The 17,235-nt window shown below is 39.3% G+C and overlaps 1 protein-coding gene across 1 annotated transcript; it reads left to right on the top strand.

Annotated features, from left to right (window-relative positions):
• The first annotated feature begins 933 nt into the window (after nucleotides 1-933).
• Nucleotides 934-16,948, top strand: LOC121186225 (carboxypeptidase Q-like). Its single transcript, XM_041044911.1, has 11 exons — nucleotides 934-1,070; nucleotides 1,672-1,810; nucleotides 1,971-2,186; nucleotides 2,358-2,474; nucleotides 2,568-2,775; nucleotides 2,897-3,104; nucleotides 7,427-7,538; nucleotides 8,279-8,370; nucleotides 8,994-9,089; nucleotides 9,589-9,694; nucleotides 15,739-16,948. The coding sequence occupies exons 2-11, from the start codon at nucleotides 1,672-1,674 to the stop codon at nucleotides 15,897-15,899; spliced, it is 1,455 nt and encodes a 484-aa protein (XP_040900845.1). The 5' UTR covers nucleotides 934-1,070; the 3' UTR covers nucleotides 15,900-16,948.
• The last annotated feature ends 287 nt before the right edge of the window (nucleotides 16,949-17,235 follow it).

Genomic DNA, 17,235 nt, shown 5'->3' with positions numbered 1-17,235 from the left:
CAGGGTGGGTTGTTTACAGTGAATACCAATGACTGCAGAAGATTTGTGGTAGGATGGTAAGGACGGGGGGTGCAAAACCACAGATTGGGATGTGGGCAGAGACTTTCTTTGCTTTTTGTACTGTGGATACAATGCTGTCAAAGCACTGGACATCCTTTTGGTATCTAAAACTGTATACAAAGAGATATAGACGTAAGAAATCAGAATCAAAAATCAGAAATTCTTTTGTAACTTACAAACTCCCAATTGAAAATGAAGAAAAGAAGAAAATAGAGTGTGTTCACCAAGAGAAAAATGTTTCTAAAGTAAATAAGATTAATGAAGTGAAACAAAAAATAAAAAGTATAGTATAATGAATAAAGTAAAAATACTGCAGTAAGTGAGACATTATATTTATTAAGCACTTTATAATTTTTGTTTGTGTATACCGGGAGAAGACAGGCAGACACCATTGATAGGGAGTTCATATTTTGCAATTTAATAGTCAATGTGAGAACAATACAGCTTATTTGTCCAGCTGTGTTGTTTCCTTGAAAAGAGGTGTCTGGCTGTGCAGCTTCACTTGACAGTTCAGTCAATAACAAACCTTCCCCCTTCCTTCAGTGTGTTCGCATTGTCGAAAAACACCTTAGCTTATGGTGAATAGTATTGAAAAGTGCATATAGCATTTCTCTACTGGACATTTAAACTGGAAAAAAGCAGTTAATTGGTTCAACTAGTTGTACAGTATTCATATTTTTTTTAAACTTCTTTAGATTTTTTTAAACGGATTACAACTGTTACATTTTATTGCTATTTCTATATTTAGTTATCTTTGTGGAAGGTTCTTTATTGATTATGTTTATCAACCAAAAACACACAAAAAATATATATAACAAAACACGCTTTTATTATGAAAACGCACAGACCGGAAGTTCACTTTCGTTTTGCACGCTGAGATCACGAGCGCGGAAACGGTGTTTATATTTCAGTCTCTGCTTTCGGTCCTCTGTCAGGACATTACTCTTACAGCTATTTAAAGTCTAATTGTAACGTCAGCGATAACAAAGACACTAACTTTGGCCTGAAGGGTTTGTCGTTGTTGTTGTTGTTTTTTAAAATGAGCATTCAAATCACGTTTACTCACGTTTCTCTTCGTCCTCAGTAACATTAGTTAACATGAGTTGATTCTGATTTTTAAAAAAAGGGAATAAATCAATAAAACAAATTTCTGGGAGTTTGTTAGCGACTTTGTTAACGTGATCATTTTGGTGGTGTGTTTGAATTGATAGCAAGCTGAGACTCAGACAAAACCGATAGACATTTTCAGATCCTGCAACTGAAAGTAAAACTGTAACTTTAAGCTAACGATACCTTAACAAATCAGATGGGATTTCATGTGGTTGGGGTCAGTTCGATTACATTAACTACACAGCATTAGCTTTGTGCTGCTGCTTTAGAGTGAATTATTGAAAACCTGTTGTTGAATAACCCCAACATTGTAAAGAGGTTTACATTACCATTATAAGTGATTGAGTCAGTGATATTGTTGAGTCCTGTGTTTTCCAAGTAAATTTGTAGCAATGTGGGATCAATTATGTGCTCTTATTTACAGAGAATTTCCCTGTTAGGGTTATTTGGCTAGCTTCCATGAGATTCTTTACAATCACACTAATATTACTCTGTTCACAGATGGCTTGGGAGGCGAGACTGCTTTTCCTCCTTTCCCTCTTCATGTTGCTCTCCATGCTGTCATCTATGTGTGACTGTCACCCTCTCTCTGCTCAGCCCATGAGTTTGAGGGCTGCATCCAATGATACGGCAAGGAAAGGTATTAGATTATGATTTCGATTTTATTAAAAAAGAAAAAAAACGTGGTACAGAAATCAAGAAATCAAGCGGTTAAAAATACATGCCACATTCCTATCCTGTAATTTGCAGATCATGTTGGACACTGGATTGAAAATGTCTGTGTTTCTGTGTGAACCCAGCTTCAGATATAGCAGCAGAGGTAGCAGGCTACGCTGATGTGGCAAAACGGATCATTGACCTGGCTGTGTTTGGTGCGGCCCAGAACCGCTCTTACAGACGGCTGGCTGACTTCACCGACACTATAGGGAACCGTGTCAGTGGCTCACAGAGCCTGGACATGGCTATCAAATACATGTACAAAGCTATGACACAGGATGGGCTGGATGTCCATCTGGGTGAGTATGCCTTGTTATCTGTCTTGATGGATGCAGGATATTAGACATGTGCTGTGTAGACATGTTTCACTTTGCTCATATTAAAGAATCCCTAAAAGCAGGGTCTTGTCCACTGCTGAATGTAAGTAGTAAGTTTTGATTTAGGGTCTTTTTGTGCCATTTCTTCTCCAGAGCCTGTCAAAATTCCTCACTGGGTGAGAGGGAAGGAGAGTGCAGAAATGATTTTGCCCAGGGTTAAAAGCCTGGCTATGCTGGGACTGGGTAGCAGTGTAGGAACACCACCTGAAGGTAAAGATCATTAATGTATAAAATCATCTTAATGCCTGTCATCTGCCATCCATCTCCCTTTTGTTCCTCACGTTCTCCCTGTTATCTCTGCAGGTATCAAGGCAGAAGTGTTAGTGGTTCAGTCTTTTGAGGAACTGAAGCATAGAGCCAGTGAAGCCATAGGCAAGATTGTGGTTTTTAACCAGCCATTTGTCAGCTACGGGGAGACAGTGGCTTACCGTGCTTATGGCGCCTCTGAGGCTGCTAAAGTGGGAGCTGTGGCCACACTTATTCGATCTATCACTCCATTCTCTATTAATAGGTAATTGTCTATCTATCTATCTATCTATCTATCTATCTATCTATCTATCTATCTATCTATTTATCTATCTGTCTGTGAATGTTTAGTCAACTGTAATGTTTCTCTGTCTTTCCCTCTGTAGTCCCCACACAGGTTGGCAGGACTACCAGGATGGAGTGAAGCCCATCCCTACAGCCTGTATCACTGTGGAGGACGCTGAGCTGATGTGGCGTATGGCGCAGAGGGGGCAAAAGATTGTGGTCAGACTCACAATGGGAGCTAAGACTCTGCCAGATGCTGACTCTTTCAACACAGTGGCTGAAATAACAGGCTGGCAGCACCCTGAGCAGGTAGCACTCACTCACACACTCACGTATACTGTACCTGCCTATCAAGCTTTTTTCCCCTGTCTTGTGTATCTCTGTATATCATCACGCAACGGTTTCTTTTTTCCTTTTAGTGTTGGGGTAAATCTGTTGGGTGGGTCTTCTAAGGAAATTGTTTGCGAAACAGATGTACAGTTAGGATTACATTTTTGGTAGGAAAACACTGTCTCTCTGTCTCGATAATTTATTTTCTGTGTCTTGGGGTTTGGTGATAAGAAGAAATAATATTGAAACCTCTTTTTGCAGACTCTAATAGTCCCACTGATATTTAGTCTTTCTTGGCGGTGTGTGTGCGTGTGCGTGTGTGTGTGTGAGAGAGAGAGAGATCGAGATCTAATCTTTCCAGAGAAGTGCTGACGCTTGGCTCAGCTGGAAATACTGAGAAATGTCACTTTCAGTGGGTTACTATGGAAACACAACATCATATAAACAAGCCGTCTTCACCTGTTGATTGCATTTTTTTTGACGACTTGAAATTTTGTTTTTTGCTGTTTCTGTGTTAATGAATCCCTAAAATCGGACAATTTTTATAAATTACAAACTCGAAATTACTGCATGTTTCTTAGATCACTTCATTTTTTTCTCCATTGGCCAATCTAAACAACTCAACTAAAATTATAGGCCTGCTGAAATTAACCCATCCTTTTATGGAGTAAACAGTTTGTGAACACATAGTAATGTAAACAAACAGAATGATGACTTGAATCTCCATTTTGGTGTTTTTTTCCCAGTACTGCCAGTATGGCAAACTACAGTCATTCTTAGTATTTGTTTTTAATTAGATTTAAATCAGGCTTTGTAAAATATGAATAATCAGCTGTGCATGAAACTAATGAGTCAGTGGGAATGGATGTAACCTGTAGCAGGATCACTGACCTGCAACTAGGACAAACAGAGCACTGCACTGTGGGAAATGTGTGGTGCAGCCCAGACAGGCTCACACATAGACTGACATTCAGTCATGTCTGACTGAATAAAATTGGATGAGAAGCAGGAATCTTCATTTCCTAGTCACAGGGGCTGTCCCAGTTGGGTTAAACCAGCATGTTCTAAATAGCTGAGTAGGGTATGTAAGTTTTAGTTGCACTGATGTGTAATATGACTGATAAAACCTGTGTGAAACAGAGATGTAGAACATTAAAGAAGAATGGCGGAGGAGCTTCTGGTTAGACTTGACCAAACTGAATTGATATTTACCATGTGTCACACACGCAAAGGCTGTGTGAAATTTCCACAGCGTGATCTGTGAATCATGGTGTGTACTGAAGCACTTTACTAGGTACGCCATACTAATACTGGGTAGTTCCTCCCTTTGTGCTCAAAACAGCCTTAGTTCCTTGTGGTATGGATTCCACAAGATGGTGGAAACCTTCCTGTGAGATTCAGGTCCATGTTGATTGCATCACATTTTTGTTAACTGCACATTTGTTAACTGCATATTCATGTTGTTTATCTCCTGCTCTACCACATCCTAAAGGTGTTCTACTAGATTCAGATCTGGTGACTGGCGAGGCCACTGAAGTACACTGAACTTATGGTCATGTTCACAAAACCAGATTGATCCTGCTTTATCATGCATTATCATGCTGTAAGACGGCATTAGCAGACTGTGGCATTCAAGCCATGATTGATTGGTGTTAAAGGGGCTAAAGTGTACCAAGTAAACATTCCCCACACCATCACACCACCACCACCACCAGTCTAGACTATTGACACAACGTTGGGATCAAACCAAGCTACATTTTTCCATTCTTCAGTTGTCCAGTTTTGCTGAGCCTCGGCTCTTGGCTGACAGGAGAGAAACCTGACGTGGTCTTCTGTTGTTGTAGCCCGTGCACCTCAAGCTTTGATGTGTTATTCATTCTGAGATGCTCCACACAGTTGTAAAGAGTGGTTATCTGAGGAGCTTGAATCAGTCTGACCATTCTACCTCTTAAACACGCGTTTCCGTCAGCAGAACTGCTGCTCACTGGATGGTCCTCATTTTTCGGGCCATTCTGAGTAAACTCTGGAAACTGTTAAATGCAGTTTCAGAAATACTCAAACCAGTTCGTCTGGCACCAACAATCATGCCACAGTCATGTTACTGAGGTAGTATTTTTCTCCTGGCTGATGGTTTATGTGAACATTTCATGCCTGGCTGATTGGATAATGGCATGGATAAGCAGGTGTATGGGTATTACTAATAAAGTGTGTGTTGGTGGGGGTTACCAGAGCATGGATGTTTTATTGTTATTGTTGTTTACTGTTGATTCCTGTACGCCGTGTAACATCTAACAAGATATGTTTTGTTGGAAGATGAAGATAGTTGGTCTTTGCACTGGAAATTTTCCAGAAGTGTGACTATGAAGTCAATGTGTTTAAGGCTTTACTCCCTCACAGGCTCTTGAGTCTGCAAACACGAGGCCTGCTGATTCAACAACTGCAAAACATGGTATCATAATAGTCTGAGATAGCCAAACAGAAGATTCCTCACTTTGACTGTTAACAGGGAGCATAAACCTGGTATATACTTGGTGTTGCAATAATGTCATTATGTCCACTTTATTTCAACAGTTTCCACTGTGTGTAATCCAGGTGAAGTTCTTTACAAACTACAGTCTCTATGGTTTAATTTGTGGAAAAATGTGGAGATATTTGAAAAATCAGTCAGTAGACTTAGACTAGAGGAACATCGCTGATGTAAGTTGTTACTATTCTGATCTGGGAACCAATGCTTGGTCCCTCATTATAGAAAAGGGAAATGAAACACATGGCATGGTTGACATCATTTCTGGCTCTGTGACTTCGTGCTCTGGCTGCCAGTAGCAGAAAATGTGGTTGGGGCGTGTGTGTGTGTATGTGCACATTCACGGAAAGATGAACATTTGAGGCTTAGTGAGTCATATCCACAATCTAGCGTTTCAGGACTTTTCAGAGTCATCTGAGTGTGATGAGTTGCAAGGAGTTTGTCCACCCACTCAACTTCTAAATTTTCCATCCTTTTTTTTAATTAAACTTTTTACCTTTCAAATCTAAAATCTCCCAATGTGTAGCCTATGATTATACTTAAAACACAAATAATTTTGCTACACAGTGATTGTGATGAGCACTGATTATAAAATGCTTGTTTGTATTTGTTGGAAAGAATATTTTTGTTATGTGTCTCTAAACTTCACAGAACCACACCTAAAACATCTTTTTTATACTTTGTTAGTCTCTCGGAATTTAAACTATGTTGACTACAATGTATTTAGCTGTCTTCACTGTCAGCACATTGTACAAAGCAGCTAGACTGATAGCAATACTAGCCAGTGAACTGTACCCCTCAAACGTAAGACCGACAAAGTGTATTAACATAAAGTCAGAGGGAGTAGAAGGATCTCTCTGAGGTTAACCATTGTAATAATTATGATACAACAAGAAAATGATGCACAGTTGGTTTTAAGCAAATTCCAAACTCAAAGACTGCACGGTAAAATCCTTGATGCACGCTGTAACCCGGGACAAACCCTTACATGGAAAACATGAATTTAGAGGTAGACACTTCTGGTATTGCAAAAACAAATCCAGTGATTCATCTTGCCCAAAGAAGCACGTCTGCATGCGTTTGTGTCCCTGTATCAAATGCCCAAGTACGTCTTATTTTCCCAGCTGATGTATTCATACCTCATTCTAAAAGCATTTAAGTGTGTGACCTGCACATTTATGTGGATGTTGATAGTACTGAACTCCTTTTAAGTAAACCGGTGAAAGGTTCAGCTATAAACAGGAAAAAAGTGTTCTGAACAGCTTTCTTTTATGAACAATAGACTTGTATGTCTGTTGTGTGGTAGGAGAAAAGCTTTCATTTTAACCAAAAGAATGTCCTCCAGGTTGTTGTCCAGACAGGCCTTATCAGGTCAGAGGATGTTTTGTAACCTGCAACATTAGGTCAGGAGCATCCCACTGACTGGATTCTCATGCCTTAAAATTACTTGAAACTCCGAACTGTGTATTTTTGTCTTTGTGTCCTGTTTTTATGTGTCTGTTTTTCTGTCTTTGCTGATAAAAAAAAGTGTTTATAAATATATTATAAAAATAGATTTAAATTTGAGGCGTGTCATGTTTGTGTTATGTATTTGTGTGTGCTGTAGAGTAGGGAATAGGTTAGATAGCGTTATCTATTCCAATTCCTGTGTACACGTCTGAGTCAGATCAGACAAATGGTCAGGTTGCCATGGATATGCACCTAAAAAGTGTCCCACTGCACTCTCTCAATCTCTCTTTTCTGTGTTTATATTTCTTGTAACTGTCCAATTTGCTAGGTCGTCTTACTGAGTGGTCATTTGGACAGTTGGGACGTGGGCCAGGGCGCCATGGATGACGGAGGTGGAGCCATGATTTCCTGGGAGGCCCTGTCGCTCATTAAGGACCTAGGTAATATACAGCAGAGCCAGACATACCATATAGGCAAACACATATACAGTACATGACAACATACAGAGGCGCTTCTACAGACGGGAACATGTAAAAAAAAAAAAAAACACGGCAGCAAGCCCATACAAACTTATAAACAAACAAAGTCGAGTAAATGATTTACTTTATTATTTATGTGACCTGTTTGTCCCACTGAGATCAGTAGTCTTCTTTATAAACAGGTAACCATGCCAGAAAAGTACAACTCATGACAGATGGTAGAACAATGTATAAAAGCCAAATACATTAAAGCTCCATGAGCAAGGGAGAAAAACATCACATTTTCTATACTGGTGCTTTAGTTATCTCCAACAGCCAGTTAGTGAAGACCATAAAGAAGGAGCAGAGAATCCAGTTCCAAACTTAGAGACAAATTATAAAACAATTCCTCAGACAGTAAACAGTAATTTCCTCCAACTGTTGGTAGAGGAACAAAAACACACATAATTAGGAAACAGACTCTGATATACAGTGCCGTATTCTTATAGACAAAAGAATGCAACTGAATGAGCCTAGAATGGGATCCAGTGCTGGAAAATAGTTTTATGATCAGGATTACAGTAAAGTTTAATGTGTAATACAGTTTTTTTAAAAAAAAGAACTTTGATAGTTATAACTGGAGCTAATATCTCCCTTTTTCAGTATGTGCATTTTATCTGCATTTTATCGCTGTGTTCATTTGTCTCATCGTCTGTTTGTAGGTTTGCGTCCAAGGAGAACCCTGCGAACAGTGCTGTGGACAGCTGAGGAGCAAGGTGGAGTTGGAGCGCAGCAGTACTATAATCTACACAAGGTTACTGTCTACTTTTACTGCAGTACTTAATATGAAACACACTGTAACAGCAGTAAAGCAAACACTGTTAGTAAGAAGCAAGAAGGGTTACACCACATTGTGAAAGTACAGACCGCTGGTGTGTAGAAGTATACTTCCAGCGAACTGAAGAGGCCTTGGAGAGATACCAGGTTTTTCTTGGTGCAAAGGATCTAAACAGCAATCTACAGAGTTTCCTTCTTTAGAAATTTGGCTGCGTACCAGGCCTTGACCCATAATAAACTGCAGTCTTAAAAGCAGAGGTAGAAGGTTACTGCAGTTTTGGTACCATTTCCCCCCAATGTACCATAACTCCCCTGTGGACTGTCTACTTCTTACATTTGATGTATAATTAGAATTTAAATGATTTCAATCAGGTAAGGCAGCTGCACTAGCAAATCCTGGTGGTTGGTTGAGTGTTTATGACCTTGTAGCTGTTCTTAATATGTTTAACTTTACCTCATGAGGCCTCATATGAAGACTATTCAGTGGTTCACTATTTCCACTGACTGAAGCTTGTATTGTTTACAATTATTCAGGCACACCAATGTTTGTTTTTCATGTGTCTGTGCTCTCTTGGCCACTCACTTCCTCTCCCCACCCAGGTGAACCTGTCCAACTTTGACCTTGTCATGGAGTCCGACTTGGGGACATTCACCCCACACGGTCTTCAGTTTACTGGCAGTGACGCAGCACAAAAGGTGGGATTGAAAACACAACACTGTTGCACAGTTATGAGCAGTTATACTGGTTTACAAGTCTCAATTCTGCAAAACACAGCTTCTGCAAGGTGTCATAGATTAGTATCTTGACTGGACAGTTTTTAACTGTTGAACTTCCCACTTAACCTCACTGTGCATTTAAATTACATGTGGGAAGTAGTTTGTACCACAGAAACAGTAGAAGTACATGCAGAAAATCCATACTTAATAACAGCTGCGGTCTCCTTTGCGTGAATGTGGCACTGTCATGTCTAATTACGTGGCCACAGAATGTTTACTCTTTACTCTTAAGTCTGAATTACAATGGTCATTTATTCCAAGGATCAGGTGCATTACCTGATCCTTGCAATAAATGAATAAATGTAATCTTGGAATTACAGTATTTTAAATACAAATGTTGAACTTTGTTTTAAAAGCGCTGGTGTATAACCGACAGTGTGGTAAGCTAAGAAGCACTTTGCTGTGTCTTTATCAACAGGTGATGGAAGAAGTGGTCAAACTGCTGGCACCCATTAATACGACCAAACTGGAGGCACACGGAGAAGGGACAGACATATCACCGTGGATGCAGGCAGGAGTACCAGGTTAGTTGAATCTGTCCGTCTGCAACTAGCAGCACGTTTGTGATAAGATAATACAGGACAGTGAACTGATATTCTAAAAACGTTATAAAGCCATGAATACAAAAAAAGAGAAAAAGGAAATAATTCCAGAATTTCTCATTTATGTGGTTCTGGTTTTTATGAACTCTCTGTTCCTCTTAAAATGCTGAATTCAGAAAATCACATCCTCAATGATGAACTATGGACGGAGCATAGCTTGGTATAGCATAAGATACTGTAATGGCAAGAAGTGGGGGCAGATTTTCTCTTTAAGTGGGATTAATTGGAAGTCTGAAGGGAAACTTCAGGATGTTTAAAATAGAATGGGAAATTTTCCACACGCCTGAGGTGTACAGCGAATTTTTGAATGATGGGCACACAATGTACAGTAGGCACAAACTGACAGAATAAAGTATAAAATTGAAATAACAGAATAGAATCAGTAGAATAAAAATTTATATTATTAGATCACACTGTGTTAGTATTGACATTGTATTTGTTCATTTAAAAAAGACAAAACAAAAACAATGTACATGCATGTTCATGCAGATCCGCTCCTTTTCCACTAAGTAATACTTTTTTAAAAAAGCACATATTCCACTGTAGCTGATTGTAAATCCCTAGACTGGCGCAAAGAGCTAGAGACTGTATAAAGCCATAGTAATATGGATATATTTATACATTTTGTGTTTTACATGTGAAATGTTTTTTACACAGATATACACTATTGTATAACCTTTGAAGGAGGAACTGAAAAAAAACACAAAGCCATTATTTAAACATTTCAGCACTTAACCAGGCACCACAAACATTCCTACTTTAATGCAGCAACACAGAGGATTTGTTGGAGGAGAAGAATGCGCTACGTGGGTACAGTGACAGTCTAACATTACGAAAACATTTAACAGTTGTAATGGAGCTGCTCAGGTCTGTGTACTGTTTGTTTTTAAGGCCCTGCTTCTCAGGCTTTAGGGGCTGTTACAGTTTATTTATTTAAGAACACCTCTATAGTAATGTGTGAAGAAAAAGTATTAGATAAAAATAAAAGGAGTCGCAACTAGCACCATTTCAATTAGAGGATCTCTCTGCAGGATCACGCTGGGATCCCACGTGTTTTAAACATAGGAAAATCTGAGATGCGCTGCCCTCACTTCCCTAAAATCCAGGAAGCAGCGACACTTAATGGATACATTTGCACAAATTTAAATACGTAGTGGAACTTGTGTGTCTGTGATTTTAGTGACTGTATTTTGTAGTGAATCTAAACCAGAACTGTGAGAAGTTTAGAAAATGGATTGGCAATGTAAGTCTTTTCATGCCACTGTTCCACAATTACCATTGCCAGAGTGTTTTTGAGTTGTCCATCTGTCCACCCCATTCTTTTAGTTATCATTTCTAATACATTTTTACTATGAAACAGTGTAAATACACCAACCTGTTGCTGTAGAACAGACACTTGAAGAGCTGAAACGTAACTTTATGGTCAAAATATTTCCTCCACTGTTTGTACAGTACATTTACAAACCAGCATTGTTATCAACTTAGACGTCCATTTTTGTCAAATATAAAAGATTTCACTGATGTTTGTTGAGCAGCAATAGTGAAAAGCTATACCAAACCACAGTAGTTTGCCTCAATTTAAATTTCTATATTGTACGTTTCTATTCTTTTGGTTTTGGTAACGATTAAATGGTCCAAACATCTTCTTAACCTCTGTTTAATTTCAACAGAAGGGCAATCGCATTGTACTCAGAAACACATTGTAGGAAGAGGAACTGAAAACCAAAACCATTTGAACCTCTAGCAGACCACAAACACATACCCTTCTTAAAACAAAGACACTCAGTTACAGTCTTCTGTTATTACACAGTTTCAGTGGAGCAGCTGAAGGTCTGGTGTCTTGCTCAAGGACACTTTGAATGCAGTTGTTGCGTATTTTCTCCAGCCTGGTGACTCAGGAATACCGTATTAAGATGTGTGTCCATTATAAAAACTTGGGCAAGTACCAGTTCAGCTGGACAGAGGTAGCTGTTAAGCCCATTCAAGTTGTCAGCGTTTTTAATTATTCCATTCACCAACTCCTCTCCATGAAAATATTTCTGAAAAGGTGAAAAAAGACACAGCTGCTAACCCACAACAGTGACAGAGTGCTCATGAGTCATGTTGAATCCTTTGTTCGCGAACCCCCATAGACATGCTGGATTCAGAAGGGCCTTCCTCCTTGTCTGTAAGGCTGAGTCGAGGTCTTTTTGATGATCGCGGTCTCTTTACTATTGTTGGTTGTAGGAACAATATGGGACTGTCCAGGGGAAAGGTGAGGGTGCAAACACCACAGTCTTTGCTGGGCACTCTTGCCTGGGTGGCTTCACAGACAAAGAAATCAGTAATTCGGTCAGTTGTATCGACAGTAGCAACATGAATGAGCAGTTAGTGTTCAGATAAGTGAAAGCAAAAACAACCAAATTTCATGTATGAACTCTTGATGAGTAGTAGAACGACAAACCTGTACTTCGAATGGGATTGTGCAGACTTTTCATGGATAGCTGTGTGGCGACAGATCTTTTCTCTGGGGAGTCAGTCTGTGAGGCTACGTGTCTTACAGCAGGCAAAATGCGACAAACACTGCCACCAGTGCCCTTAACAGAATGGCAGGAAACAACAACACTTTATCGTAACAATTATCATTCAAAACAACAAATTCCAAAGTGCAAGTCCAAAAAAAGTGACTATATTGTTAGTAAAAACTTTTAATAATTATTACTTCTATTATCTAAAACCACAGTAGTATTATTTTATTATCATTAGTACCGCCATCATTATTAGTAGTACCAAAAAAAAAAAACTAAAAAAAAGACCAAAAATTCCTTCCTACCAATAATCTTTAAAAATCCAGTTACAAATACTTTAATTTAAAGAAAAAAAAGGAGAAACAATTAGCTTAAAAATCACACACAGTACTTATTTAATGGATCAGCTAAGGGTTGAGTTTGGTCTTTTCAGGTGGTTTGTTAACTAAGAAAAAAAATAATCTGTAGAATATAACCACTGAAGTATCACATTCAGGGATGACTTTTCAGCTGACATGAGAACCACCAAATAAGGAAATTTATTTGCTTGTTTATTGCCGTGGTGAGGGAAGTATTAAGGTTAGGATATTTTACACCTTTCTTCTGTTTAATTTTAAGTTTGCATATCTGTAAAAGATATACTTCTGGTTTTAAGAAACCAAAACCATCTTCATATAGTTTACACCTCCTTTCTCATGCTTCTCTCGAGCTCTAGAAAGAATGGGGTGTTTTAGGTCTGTCTCACTGACACTAAGCCTCTCCTCTGATTGGCTGAGTGACACACGCCCAGGCTGACCTGCAGTAGAAAACCACCGGTTTGTAGGAGCGGAGTTGTCCAGACTGAAGGAGGTAATTATGGTGGCCGAGAAAGGCCACGCAAATGCAAATGTCGCAAGACAAACGCAAAAGCCACAATACAAATACAAAAGCCGCAACACAAATGCAAAAGCTTCACAACGGTTCCTACAGGTATGTTGGAGCTTCACTGTGCAGAATGATTTATGTGTAGTTTTACAGTCACATATTATTAGAGCTGCTGACTCAGTGTGTGAAGACTAATCTCTGGTACTGTTGAGGGTAGGTTCAAATACCTGGCCGAAGAAAAAACACACCATGAGTATCTCATTTGATGCGCATTGTGACCCAATAAAGGGTGTACCATCTCTGACCTGTACATGAGCCATGTAAGCAGGTGCAACATGATAAATGTTATACTCACTACTGTATCAGCTGAATTAAATGCAGCAGCACTTCGGCTTGTTATAATCACCTCTGAATCAGATGAGTCTGTGCCGAATTCCTGAGCTGTGAATACAAGATCAGACACAGGAAGGTTTTACTTTAGGTGTTAATCAATTTAGGAGAGCCCGTCTTGTTTGGCTATTAATTCCAAAATGACTTACAGCTGAAATCTTTGGCCTTACAAATATACACTTTGATTCTTTGATAAGCTTTCCCCAGTGCCTCCTTGTAGGCTTTGAGAGTGAAGGGTCTGTCTGTTCCTGGAATGTTAACTATCACGGTAAAGCAGAAAGTAGGGACCACCCTGTAAAAAGTCCTTCATTTTTTGTTCAGCAGCTTTACGCAGTTGCTCAGCATCCACTTCTGGGTGAACTACAAGTTGTAGTACCATTCCTCGCATAGTTTTCAGTGCTCCATCTTCCATCCTCATAATGCCTACAGAAAGCTACACAGAAACATATAAGTAAGCCATACACAGGATCATTGACAGACTTGAAAATTAATGACAGAAGGGACTGCAAACAGAATGATTGTCCTACATCAGAAAAAATAAGCTACCTTCACAGTTTGTTCAGTTGTTGTTGTTTTTTTTCCAGTACTTCCTGCATCAAACCAATCAAATATCAATATCAACTCAAGATCATTATTAAATTATATTTTTTTTAAAAATCACTGCCAATCATTTGAATTTGTGTTGCGGCTTTTGCATTTGTGTTGCAGCTTGTCGCTGCAGGGCGGTCTACCCCAAAAAAAATGTTAGCCCAACGGGATATACTAACAGGCTTATCTGAGCAGTGTAAACACCACCTCGGTTATCACAGCATCATGTGGAAATATTTACACTATCTTTACTTCTTATTCACAGGTTCAGATCCTACACTTTTTATTAAAACACACTCACTCATTGTGGTTTGGGCACAGGTACAAATCGCTGCTGGCTGAAATGGGGATGCTTGTTCAAATCTGTGAAATACACAGATATGTTTTCGGTTTTACACCCAACAACTAGGAAAATGCGACTTTCCCCCCTTTGTTTTTTTATGGAAAGAGCTCCAGATCACAATAGCTCAGTGGCACATTGTTCAAGTTACAGTCAGAGGCTGGCGTGATCTTATTTTCCATTATCTGTGCAGCGAGCTTTACTCACCTGTGTCACCACCTTTGCAGGGGTGGGGACAGCATCAGGGTTGAGGAGAAGCTGCTTTTTGAATCCCATTTCCACCTCTGCATAGTTGGAGAAGCACTCTCGCGTAAAGTGGTGATTGCACACGTAAACAGAGCCGGTGGGTATGTCCAGCCGTCCCAGAGCATGCAGCCAGCGGTGTGCCATCTCTCTGTTTGACGGTAAAGAGTGCAGGCCCTCCGTGCTTTTGCACTCGGGATAAGCGCATTTGCGACCCATGTATGACAGCTTACTTTGGGTCAGCCTCTACGAACAGCTAACCAAGCTAAAAACAAACAAACTTCAGCTTCTTCTGTGTTCTACATTTACCTGTTATTTTTCCTTTACTGCCACCTATTGGGCTGGAGTGTGGAGGGGTACATTGGCAGTGAAAAATTGTAATAAAACCTTGTGGCTAAATTGGAAAAAAGACTGCTATCCAAAACAGATCACACCCTTGACTTTCTCTCGAAAAAGTCAATGACCTGCCTTGACTATGAACACTATATACTGGAACTGAAGCCAGTTGCTAGTAAAATGAAGTGACTGGACTGTATTTGTATTTTACTAACTTGATAAAGTAGTTTTTAAGTTAAGTTGTGCTTATGAACTAAATCTCTTAGAACTTCTGTTTTGCATCTGCCAAAACAGTGATTATTATTTTAAATGCATCAGCAAAGCAAAGCATGCCCAATAATCTGAAGATCAAGTTAATGAACAGATCGAAAGAGAGCGGTAACCACAGTGGGAAGTGAAAGTTGTTATATCGTAACCAAGACTAGTAAGAGGTTTTCTTCCTTTACTCTCCACCAGTTTTGTGGCTTTAGTTATTTGTCACACGCTGTGGTCAGCCTGGCCAAGAAATGTATTCACTCCTCTTACTATCAAGGACCTTGCCTTCCCAGGCACAGAAATGTCCTGGAGGACTAAACCAGATGCAACTTTTCTGTTTCTTTTCAGATGTGAATTTTAATGACCTGGAGTCCAAGGTTGTTTAAACAGGTGGCTCTTGCATGTTTGTATTTTACCTATCTTTCTCTCTGTCTCTTGTCCAGGTGCCAGCCTCCATGTGGCAGACAGTCGTTACTTTTGGTTCCACCACAGTGAGGGTGATAGCATGACCGTTCAGGACCCTCAGGACATGAACCTCTGCTCGGCACTGTGGGCCGTTGTTGCCTATGTGGTGGCAGATCTGCAGGATATGCTGCATAGATAGCCAGTTAGCACACAGGAATATTAAACTGGTGTGGATGGGAAGACAGAACGATCACTCTGAACCACTGGTTGATTCAAAAGCACAGGGAAACATTAAAAACCATTAAGAAAAATAGTTACATTTTTAATGTCAGATTACAAATTGAATGTGAACTGATTTTGGATCATGAAAGAGGATAAATAATGTGTTGTTTTGTATTAACTACTCACATGGTATCATGTTGTTAATCATTTAGAGTAAGTCCAGCTTGAGGTTCAGCAACATAGATTTATGCACAAGTAATGACTTAAACACATTGTTTTATTACAGGATCAAAGAGAGGGAGTGTAATATATTGGAAACCATTCAAAATAATCATAATCATTGATTGATGTGATTATGCTGTTCAGTCATTTTAGTACTTTGCAGTAACCCATGTTATGTTTACAGTAAGGGGAAAATTGTTGTCTGTTGTTCTTTTTTTTTTTTTTCAAGTGAGCTGATGATTCTATAGTGCTGGTTTACCATCTAAGAGAAGACCAAGACAACGAATTCTGTATTTAAGATAGAGACATTCTCAGGTAATGTATTTTACTTGATGCCTTAATGTGACATGCTGCAAAAAGGATGAAAGCAAGAAAAGAATTCTAGGTCTGTGAAAGTATAGAAATTACCAGAAGTGTGAGAAAGTCAGAAAAATCCCCCATCATGCTGTGAATTGCTCACCCATGAGAGAGAGAGAGAGAGCGCTATCAGTAAAGTCGGGCTACAGTCAGACACAGCAAACAACAATAACAAGGTGTTCGTGGACGAGAAAGTGTTAAGAAATTGTGGAGCTCTCTAAATTTCTCATGCTTCTGTTACTTTCCAGTGTTATCTAAAAGAAATTGTGACTTGTCATGAAAACTTGTTTAACTGTGTGTTAAATGATTGTGGTAAATCCTGCCTACATTATGCTTAACTGAGTTTCAGCACTTTTTCTTAATTTCACTGTCATGTAATATTCTGCACAATTTTACACCAAGAACTCTTGCGGTGTTGTGATATCATCAATACAAGTATGAATCATTGTTTTACGCAGTTACTCCCATCTTCTTTAATGCTGTAATGCTTTGAGTTTTGCTGATTGTGTAGTTTCTGTGACAGAAGAAAGAGGAAGATGAGGACAAACAAGACACACACAAAACTGTGTGGTTGTTTCCATAGAAAGGAGAAGGAGGAGGACTCATGATGGGTGAAGAAATGATTAGAGTCCCAAAAAGAAAAGTTATCATACAGAGGAGGAGAGGGGGTTAAGAGAGTTAATCATTTTGCGGGTGCCACGCAGACCAACACAGAAGATATAACACACACACAC

The sequence above is a fragment of the Toxotes jaculatrix genome, chromosome 8, assembly GCF_017976425.1.
Source record: "Toxotes jaculatrix isolate fToxJac2 chromosome 8, fToxJac2.pri, whole genome shotgun sequence".
Lineage (NCBI taxonomy): Eukaryota > Metazoa > Chordata > Actinopteri > Toxotidae > Toxotes > Toxotes jaculatrix.
The sequence above is the reverse complement of the archived record's forward strand: the minus strand, read 5'-3'. Positions and strand labels throughout refer to the sequence as shown.

Bases quoted from the DNA above. Each gene is read 5' to 3' on its own strand.
- LOC121186225 (XM_041044911.1), top strand. From the start codon at position 1,672: ATGGCTTGGGAGGCGAGACTGCTTTTCCTCCTTTCCCTCTTCATGTTG. The intron at 2,776-2,896 runs GTAATTGTCTAT...TTCCCTCTGTAG, and splicing joins ACTCCATTCTCTATTAATAG to TCCCCACACAGGTTGGCAGG. The intron at 9,695-15,738 runs GTTAGTTGAATC...TCTCTTGTCCAG, and splicing joins GATGCAGGCAGGAGTACCAG to GTGCCAGCCTCCATGTGGCA.